General features: G+C 43.8%; 2 protein-coding genes across 2 annotated transcripts; both read right to left on the bottom strand.

Annotated features, from left to right (window-relative positions):
* Nucleotides 1-3,997: 3,997 nt before the first annotated feature.
* On the bottom strand, nucleotides 3,998-4,582 carry LOC137402750 (uncharacterized). The gene has a single exon (XM_068089253.1). The coding sequence runs from the start codon at nucleotides 4,580-4,582 to the stop codon at nucleotides 3,998-4,000; it is 585 nt and encodes a 194-aa protein (XP_067945354.1).
* A 1,461-nt stretch (nucleotides 4,583-6,043) lies between these two features.
* On the bottom strand, nucleotides 6,044-10,462 carry LOC137402749 (uncharacterized). The gene has a single exon (XM_068089252.1). It carries the CDS (start codon nucleotides 10,460-10,462, stop codon nucleotides 6,044-6,046), a length of 4,419 nt encoding a protein of 1,472 aa, XP_067945353.1.
* Between the last annotated feature and the right edge of the window lie 311 nt (nucleotides 10,463-10,773).

Here is a 10,773-nt window from a genome sequence, read left to right as displayed (position 1 = left end):
CTAATGACGAAATGATGATGATTTTCCTATTATTTTCTACTAGCAGCTTTCAGCTTGGTGTTTTTAATCGGCATAGATAACTTATGATATTGTTGAGAACTTGTTTTGAGTTGAAGTTCTGTCTTGTTATGGGCAATTTAGGATATACCTGGGGTGTTGTGGTCTCTTCTGATAACATTTCACTAAAAATTTGGTCTTATTGTTACGTTTATGACTCAAAAACTAGCATGCCAAGCGTGCTTTCACTACTAAACTTATTGCTCAATTGAAGGCTTTGATGCTGTGATGCACATCACTACGACGTAACGTCGTGAAAACAACAGCCAATTATATGCCTCACTTTTGCTCCATTGTAATGATAGCTATTCGCCAATCTAGGGTTTACTATATCTATGGTTTGATCAAACAATGAAAGTTGTTCGTGGCAGTTGTGGTTGAAATAGGAAAACATAAAGAAGTATAAAATAAACTAATAGGAGTGCCCAACAAGATAATATACAAGCTGCTAAAGATGCTGGTTAATGATGAGAAACAATCCGTGAAGCAAGCTGCTAAGTTTGCCCTAATCTTTCAAACAGGGCTGTATTGTCCAAAGAAAAAGTGGTCAGGAGATTGTCAATTAGTAGTTGCCAGAGGCTTGACTCCGTCGTGCGGGGAGGGTCTGGGAGCGGAGCTGAAGCGCCCTCCCAGAGAAGGGGGGTTCAGGGGGCCCTCCCCGAGCGAATTTCGAGAATTAGGAGCAAAATGAAAGCATTTTAAAGCGTATCTTGTATTATTTAAGGTGGATATCTAGGTCCTGCCAAGATGAGTCATTTCAAGTCTTGCAAAGAAAAATAGCTACAGATTTACATGGTTTTGAGTTGTAACCATATATGTATATTTACATTTATGTTCATAAATATACATACATGTGCATGTGTACATAAAATATTGATTGTTATAGCTTGACACTTGTCTTTTAAAGACGAAATTTAGAGCACTTGTTTCAGTTACAAAAATAAGTTTAAATAATATATTACATGCACCAGGGAAAGACAACAAATATATTACTTGGCCTGCTTAAAACTTACTATGTTTAAATAATGCCACCTAGGAATACAATGAGCAACAAACTTGGCCTGCAAACACAAACATACATGTAAATGTACACGTGTACATAAAAGATGGTTTGTTATAGCTTGACACTTGTCTTTTAAAAAGCTCTTCTTCCGTCAATGTGTCCATGGCAGAAATCTTTCACAACTGATTCTGTATCTAAATCAACATCTTTATATATGTGTAATATTAGAAGATCATTTAGACAGCCTGCCCTATGGTGTTCCTCATCGATGTTTGGATTTGCTTCAATGCAGAAAAGTATCTCTCGCCCACTGCATTGGTGGCAGGCAAAACCAATACTAAATTAGTGAGCCTCTCTACGTCATCGCTAGTAGCGCTAGAGCGCAACGTTGCGCTAGAGGACAACGTTGCGCTAGAGCGCTAGGTAATTAGTTGTTGGAAATTCCAAGTGAATGAGCTTAGACTGAAATTCTTACTAATTAGCCGCCAAAGATCACTAGAAAGTTGGGGCAACTCAGCTGCCTCAGGGAATATGGGCCAGAGAATTTTAGGGTCACGTAATGCCTTCCACCGTGTACACTATGCAGATTTCGCAATTGCCGAGATTTTAACAGAAGAAAAGTGCTTCGGATGGTTCCGGAGTCTCCTAATAGGGCAATACAGTACTGCTTTCAAATCCTTTAGTACCACAGACAACTGCTTGCACATCACCTAAATTTGCCGAAAATTCTGCCCCAAAGCACTGCAGGCCGATCCGAATATGGGAGCTCAAGCTAGTACTTTGACATCTTCCAATTCAGATGATCTAGTTCATTTGACATCAGAAGTGAAGGCCTCGATGAGATATACTGCACTATCAGAACTACGTCCTTACCCTAAAGCTGTAGCAAGAAAAAACAAAAATGGCTGAAAGAAAAGCAAAAGTTTAGTGCTGACTGATACCCTTGTAAAAAAGCACTTGGAGGTTAACCAGACGTTTGCACAGAAAAAATGGTAACTCTGAAGAAGAAATGAAATTTTGATGCTATAACAGAATCTCACAGCAGCGATGACTATTCTCCTGTTTCTTTAGAAAGTACAGATGATGAAAGTGCAGGTGAGGAAATAGTACATGTAGATGACATCAAGGATTTGCAACTGAATGTTTATGTAGCTGTACGATACACCTCTACAAGCGCGCATGCTTCTTCGTTGGCAGAATGGCGAACATAGATGCCGGTACAGAAAATATCACTGAACGGTATTTTAAGCGGAGTAGAGAAGGCTTCTTAGCTCAAAATGAAGATGATGTTGATGTTGTCAGTAGACAGAATGTCACAAGGGTACTGCCAGATCCAATCATTGTCGGAGGTCTAGCTAGGTCGGCACTTTGACTCAAGTTCCTTGCAGATCTTGCAGAAATCAAACAATGAAAAATTTTATCTAAAAACTGTAACATTGATTGAAGCTGATGCTTTCAGATTATCAGTTATGTCATTAAATTACTATTGATAATCAATTTAAATACAAGTCATGTGTCATGAAAAGCATTAATCTGGAGAAGAATGTCTGTTTCAATCAACCACATATCTTGTTTCAACTTGCCCCATATGCGGGGCAGGTTGGAACGATGCACTTCATCATGAAAATTTCTAATAATTACACTAAAGGATTGAGTTAGAAGTGTAGTGTTTACTTTTGCATTTGTAGCCTACTCCCTACCCTTTTAGGTGGTCAAGAACAATGGCTTTTGGTAGAATTATACTAGCCCCCATAAGCCTAAAAGTAAAAATTGTCTCAACCAACCCCGCTCTTCCCTATTAAACTATAGAACTAAAACATTGGCAACATTTTATTACTATTTAGTTTTGTAGGACTCTACTCATCAGATAAAATTTGCCTAAAATTTAGGCAAATGTGATCTTATATATATATCAAAGTCTTTGCGTTATCCTTTACTACTGCTTAGTTTTTTTCGTTGAATAAAGCGGTCTGAATGAAAACACATATGTTTCATAAATTATTATATTGTGGTTATACTTTAAAATGTTTTTATTTGCAGCATATCGTCTGCAAATCTGAATTCATCAAAATAGAACAGGGTAAATTGAACAAGTGTATTGATCAATGTGACACTAGAAAATATATATACGATGTTATGAATGACACCATTAGTCATGTTGAAAAACCCAGTCTGGTTCTCCACTCGATTGCGTGTGTACAAACCTGCCCAGGTAAGAAATATTAATAGCCAGGCAAAGTTAATTAATTAAAAAGTATTAAAAGTAGCACTGTGTTGTTTTGTAAACTAGATTGTTCACAACTTGACAGGCAAAAATATTTGCATTTTCTAAAAAATGCTCGGAAAAAAATCATGTTTAGTGTATTCTACTAGACCTAAAAATTACGCTACCAAAAAGTATTTTTTGCAAGTTGCAACAGCATTGGAAAAGTAGCAAACGAAAAGAGAAGATTAACATAGCTATAGGCTTCTTTATTTGTTTTAAAAACTTTACTTTAGCTTCTATAGCTCTTTAGACCTTCGTTCAATAAAAAATAGACCTGCTGTTAACTGTTATTGTTGTTATATACATTTTAACATCAGTCTTATAGCAAACAGAAACCACATTATGGGTTGCTTACCCCTTTGGCTCGGTAAAAGTCTTGCAAAAAACAACCGAAAATCAAATAGTCTTTTAAAAAATTCAATGAAGTTGGTAATCTATGAACCTTAGCTGAAACTTAAATTTATTTCTATTAACAAAGTCTTGTCAAGATTATGTGCGCAGCCTTTACTGACTTCACAAAAAACAACACTCAGGGCAGCGAGCATGAATACACATATTTTTCCTAATTTTATATGGTTACAGTTTACGACATGAAACAATAATGAATCTTTTATCTTGCATACCAGTCCTTTTTATAGTTATGAGGCTTCGACTCCTTGCATAGGGCTGAATTAAGCTGGCCTCATATGGCTTGGTATGGCTTGGCATGGCTTGTCATGGCGTGGCTTGGCGTGGCTTGGCGTGGCGTGGCTAGGCATGGCATGGCTTGGCGTGGTTTGGTAAGGCATAGCACAGCGTGGCGTGGCATGGCTTGGCGTGGCATGGTGTGGTGTGGCGTGGCTTGGTATGGCATGGCTTGGCATAGTATGGCATGGCTTGACATGGCCTGGCATGGCTTGGCATAGCCTGGCATAGCTTGGCATAGCTTGGCATGGCTTGGCATGGCTTGGTGTGGCTTGGCTTGGCGTGGCATGGCATGGCATGGCGTGGCGTGGCATGGCGTGGCTTGGCGTGACGTGGCGTGGTTTGGTGTGGCTTGGCGTGGCTTGGCATGGCTTGGCGTGGAATGGCTTGGCATGGCTAGGCATGGCTTGGAATGGCTTTGCATGGTATGGTTTGGCATGGCTTGGCATGGTTTGGCATGATTGCCATGCTTGGCATGGCTTGGCTTGGCTTGGCATGGCATGGCATGGCATGGCATGGCTTGGCTTGGCTTGGCTTGGCTTGGCATGGCATGGCTTGGCTTGGCTAGGCATGGCTAGGCATGGCTAGGCATGGCTAGGCATGGCTAGGCATGGCTAGGCATAGCTAGGCATGGCTAGGCATAGCTAGGCATGGCTAGGCATGGCTAGGCATGGCTAGGCATGGCTAGGCATGGCTAGGCATGGCTAGGCATGGCTAGGCATGGCTAGGCATGGCTAGGCATGGCTAGGCATGGCTAGGCATGGCTAGGCATGGCTAGGCATGGCTAGGCATGGCTAGGCATGGCTAGGCATGGCTAGGCATGGCTAGGCATGGCTAGGCATGGCTAGGCATGGCTAGGCATGGCTAGGCATGGCTAGGCATGGCTAGGCATGGCTAGGCATGGCTAGGCATGGCTAGGCATGGCTAGGCATGGCTAGGCATGGCTAGGCATGGCTAGGCATGGCTAGGCATGGCTAGGCATGGCTAGGCATGGCTAGGCATGGCTAGGCATGGCTAGGCATGGCTAGGCATGGCTAGGCATGGCTAGGCATGGCTAGGCATGGCTAGGCATGGCTAGGCATGGCTAGGCATGGCTAGGCATGGCTAGGCATGGCTAGGCATGGCTAGGCATGGCTAGGCATGGCTAGGCATGGCTAGGCATGGCTAGGCATGGCTAGGCATGGCTAGGCATGGCTAGGCATGGCTAGGCATGGCTAGGCATGGCTAGGCATGGCTAGGCATGGCTAGGCATGGCTAGGCATGGCTAGGCATGGCTAGGCATGGCTAGGCATGGCTAGGCATGGCTAGGCATGGCTAGGCATGGCTAGGCATGGCTAGGCATGGCTAGGCATGGCTAGGCATGGCTAGGCATGGCTAGGCATGGCTAGGCATGGCTTGACGTGGTTTGGTGAGGCATAGCATGGCGTGGCTTGGCGTGGCGTGGCGTGGCTTGGCGTAGCTTGGCGTGGCTTGGCATGGCTGGGCATGGCTCGGTGTAGCTCGGCATGGCTCGGCATGGCTCGGCATGGCTCGGCATGGCTCGGCATGGCTCGGTGTTACGTCTTGTATAGATTTTCAAATGAGTATAACTGATGCCTGGAATGTGTGTGTATACGTTTATTCCGTTGACCGTAAAACTGCAAAGAAAATATTCATAATGAGTGCAGCTATATAGTATGTACATAAACAAAACAAAGTGAATGTATGAACAACCAAATTTAGTCCCTTTACCTCTAATCATCTGTCCATACAGACGAGCAAATATATTGTCACTAACAGTGTAGTGTGAGTGAGGACGAGTGTTTCTGTGCTGAAGTTCTCGCTTTGTCCTGATCACAACTGTGGCAAGGCATGCTTTTATATGGCAGGCAAAAGTTAATCCTTAGCTTGTCTTGTAAACGATGAGTAGCTTAACGGACAGCAATGTACTTATGCCCAGCAAGCTTATTAGCGGATTACGGAAAGCCTGCACATCTCAAAGGAACAATTCCTGGTGACTTCCATTACACCCCCTCCGAAAACCCTTTAGTTTTCTAAATATCTGGAGTTGTATGTAGAAGTATTAGCTTGTGAACTGGTCTCTTTAGTTTATTTTTGGCCGTTTGCAAGGTCGCATGCCTCACATAGCCATCACTGTTGGTCTGCACTTCCGTTACTCTCCCTAGTTGCCAGTTGCATCGAGGTAACTCGTCATCCATAACTATTACCACATCTCCAGGCTTGAGGTTGATCTTGGCATTTTTCCACTTTTGCCTTTTCTGTAAACTCTGAAGATACTCCAATTTCCACCTAGACCAGAATTGCTCAGTCAGATATTGCACGCGTCTCCATCGCTTGCGGCTGTAAAGGTCTGGTGAAGTAAAGGAGCCTGGTGGTGGTAGGAGATTTTTATTTTTCATCGTCAACAAGTTGTTGGGAGTCAGTGGAATTGGTTCAAAATTTTGATCGGAGTGGAGTGTAGTGGTAGTAAGAGGTCTTGAATTTACTATATACATGCACTCGTATAGCAGTGTACGAAGACTGGACGTATCAATTCGATTAGTGTTGGATTCTATGAGCAAACCTCTAAGAACATTCCTGACAGTGCGAATCATACGCTCCCATGTTCCTCCCATGTGGCTTGCGGTTGGAGTACTGAAGCTGAAAGAGCACTGCTTAGTGCTCAAGTACTCCTTGATGCGAGGTTCAGATAGTTCTTTTACCGTTTTTCCAAACTCGTTGCTGGCTCCAACGAAGTTAGTTCCATTGTCTGAGTATAGGACTGAAACAGGGCCACGTATTGCCAAAAAGCTGCGTAATGAGTTGATATAGCAGTCAGTGGTCATGTCTTCTAACACTTCGAGGTGCACTGCTCTGCTTGCCATACATGTAAACAACAGGCCATATCGCTTGCATTCTTTACGATAATCCTTAACTTTGAATGGACCAAACACGTCGACCCCTGTGTGCGTAAATGGTGCTTCTGGTTCTGTTCGACATTGTGGTAAGTTGGACATTTTCTGACCAACTGGATTTCCTCGTAGTTTAGTGCACTTGGCGCAGTGGCGAATCATGGTGGCAAGCATTTTTGTTCCTCCACCCACTAGGTATACTCCTGCTGCGCGAAGAGCATTTGCTGTAGTGGCACGTCCTTGATGAGCAGCTTCTACATGTTTGAAATAGGCGAAGGCTTTTGTGACCTGAGATTTTCCTGGCAGAATGGCAGGATGCCGGACTTCATAACATGAAAGAGAGTCTCTCAGGCGACCACCTACTCTAATGACTCCACACTTGTCTAAAAATGGGTCTAGACTGGACAATGTCGTTGATTTTGGAAGCCTGGCTTTGCCTTTGAGGAGCAGCAGCTCGTTTGCGAAATAGTGCTGTTGTACCAGCTTGACTATCATATTAAAAATTAGTTTGCTTTGTGGGGAACTATCCGTTAGCTTGGTTTTTTGACAGGCAGTGATGAATATGACAATATTGCTGACAATTTTGGTAATTTTGATCCAGGAACTCCATTTTTCGAGATTGTCAACTAGTCTATTCTCCAATATTCTTGTGGTTGTAGTATGGATGAAAACTTTCCTGATCTCGGGATCCTCATTATTTAGTGTGTATATTGTGGATTGCGGGGTTGGTCTGAAGTCTGGCTGGTTGAGAAAACTTGGTCCATTTAACCAAGAACTTGGAATATTTTGAATTTCTTCTCCGCGTGATGCCAAATCCGCAGGGTTTTCTTCTGTGCAAACATACCTCCAGTCGGTGGGATCGGTCGAGTCTCTGATCCTCTCGACCCGGTTGCACACAAAGACGTGAAATCGTTTTGCCTCATTGTTGATGTAACCGAGAACGGTTTTGGAGTCAGTCCAGAAATAGCGTGTGAGATTTTGGTAGTCGAGCTCTGTTTTGATGAAGTCTGCTACCTTGACTGCTAGTGTGGCTGCCTGCAGCTCCAGACGTGGTATGGTTACAGCTTTTTTGGGTGCTACTCTTGATTTACCCATTATGAGGGACACCGCGACCTTGTAGGTGGTGTTGTCTAAAAGACGTAGGTAACTACAGACACCGTATGCTACGGTGGAAGCATCGCTGAATGTGTGAAGTTCTGCTCTGTAGCTATTGGTAAATTCTGGAGTTAGGTAGCATCGTGGGACCTTGAAAGAAATGAGGTCGTTGGCACTTTCCTTCCAGCTGATCCAATCAGTCATTTGATTGGAAGTCAATGGTTCATCCCACCCAACTTTGTCGTGGCAAAGGGATTGAAGTAGTAACTTTCCTTTCAAGGTGAATGGAGTGAGAAATCCCAGTGGATCGAATACCGAAGCGATAGTGGAGAGTATACCACGTCTGGTGCAAGACTTGATGTCAACCTTTAAAAATTTAAACACATCTTGTGTGATATCCCAACATAGTCCAAGGGCTCTCTCCGTACTCAAATCTGGCGTGATTACCTTGTTTGTCGGGTTTTCATATCCCAGACTGTTAGATACTGCCTCATTATTTGACAGAAACTTGTGGAGAACCAGGTTTCCCCGTGCCATCATTTCCTTGGTCTCTGACATGAGACTGACTGCATCCTCAGCTGTGAGAACGCTGACCAAGCCGTCATCAACGTAGAAATTTTTCTGCACAAATTTTGCGGCTTGTGGAAAATCCCTTTTGTTATCCTCTGCCAGCTTCTTCAAGCCAAAAATTGCACAACTTGGAGATGACACAGCACCAAAGGGATGAACATTCATCTGATAGTCCATGATATCTGCAGAGTTAGGTTTATACCAAAGGAAACGAAGGTATTTTCTGTCTGGTTGGTCCACTCGAAACTGATGAAACATCCTTTTAATGTCACATGTGACTGCAACTTTGTCTTTCCGAAACCGACACAGCAGACCTGTCAGACTGTTGTTGAGGTCAGGACCTTGTAGAAGCAGTTGGTTCAAGGAATGGCCGCGGAATGTTGCACTACAGTCAAATACCACTCTGAGTTTGCCGGGTTTTAGCGGATGAGTGACACCGTGATGAGGAATGTACCATCCAGCCTCCTTCAAATCTTGAACTGGCTCGGCTTCCCCTTTTGAGATAATATCCTGGATGAACTCAAAGTACTTGCTCTTTAATGCAGGATTGCTGTTGAGCCGTAAGTCCAGTCCTTTGAATCTCCTTAGGGCATAATCGCGGTTGTTTGGTAGTGTTGGCGCCGTTTTGAATGGGAGTGGCATGGTGTAAAGGCTGTCTACCTGCTTGATGGAGGTTTGCATCTTTTTTAAGAACAGGAGATCGTGCTGAGACATACGAGGGGTACCATGGATCACAGAAAGATCATCCTCCAAGCAAGCTATTACCTCTTCCTTGGTGAGCTCTGATGTTTCGATTCGGTGAATATAATAGCTAGAATCAGAGGCAAGTTGGCCGCCAATGATTGACCAGCCCAGCTGGGTCTTGACTGCATAGGGTAGCGCGAGGTTAGATTTGTTCCAAATGGTTGTGAGGGGGAGAGATGCGGCTGAGCAGTTGTAGCCTATTATGAGTCCTATTTCACAATCTTGCAGCGGCGCTAGGTGCCTCTTAAGGTGCTTGAGGTGTTCCCATTGACCTGCTGTTTGTGGTGTAGGAATATGGCGTCTATCTGCTGGGATTGAGCTTTGCGAGTATGCTTTTGGTATAGTGATGGCATCAGATTTGCAAGAATTAAATGCTCGGACTCGCAAGTTTAAAATTTCATTGCACCATTGGACTTGTCTTCGTGTGGTGACTGTAGATATCTTTAGCTGTTTCCTTGTTTTATGGGTACCCAGAGTGTCACAAATGTCATCAAGGATGATTGAGGTGTTTGCCATTGTGTCCAAGAGCGCGTATGTAAGTATTTCCTTGTTTGGATCCTCAGCTGAAGACAAGTATACAGGAACAATCATAGTAGTGAGTGAGATGGTCCTTTTCTGTGGTATGCTGCCAATATCATTTAATTCGGCGCCACGTATTTCTGCATCTACTGTATTTGATTCGCATTGAGTGGCGTTGACCCGGGCAGATGGCGGTTTAGGTTTGGGCTTGTCATTGGTGCTTGCTGGCTTTGACTTTCTGTATTTATGTGTACAGGTTGGGTGCCTTTTATCACAGGCCCTTTGTTGGCAGATGACTATTTCAAGGCAGTCAGCCATGAGGTGCCCTGGTTTCAAACATTTGAAGCAAAGTCTTTCTCTGCTGAAGAAGGTTTGTTGTTCATCATTTGAGAGCTTAGACAGCTTCCTGCAAACCGTAGTGTTATGTGAACCATGAAGATCACAGAAAAGGCAATACAACGCAGGACTTTCCTCATGAATGTTAGTGAGACTTACCTCATCCACATCTGTGGCATGAGCAAGGAAGTTATGCGATTTCTCTGGTTTGGTAGCCTGAGATCTTGAGTTGCTTTTCCTGGCTGTTAGAGCATCAAATGAGGTAGTCTTATCACAGGCAAGGACAGCCTCTTTCATGACGAAGTCTGCGTATTCAGAAAAGACTGGGTTTCACTTTTCTTCAATTTTGCGAAGTCCAGCTTCACGGCTCCATCTATTGACTAGGTGGTTGGGGAGACAACTCGCAAAGTTTTTTAGTTCTCGTGGATCATTGAGACGTTCTAATTCATCAATCTTTGACATGGCTAGCTTCGATTGCTTGAGAAAATCAGCATATTCTCTAAGGTTGTCGGGATTTGTGGCGCTGATTTTTGGCCAAGAGTCCAGTCGGTCCCTGAAAGCATCAGCAATTTCAAAGGGATCGCCATATCGTTCGTCAAGTGTCTTCC

Source organism: Watersipora subatra, chromosome 8 (genome assembly GCF_963576615.1).
Source record: "Watersipora subatra chromosome 8, tzWatSuba1.1, whole genome shotgun sequence".
NCBI lineage: Eukaryota > Metazoa > Bryozoa > Gymnolaemata > Cheilostomatida > Watersiporidae > Watersipora > Watersipora subatra.
This window is presented reverse-complemented; position numbering and strand designations above follow the sequence as displayed.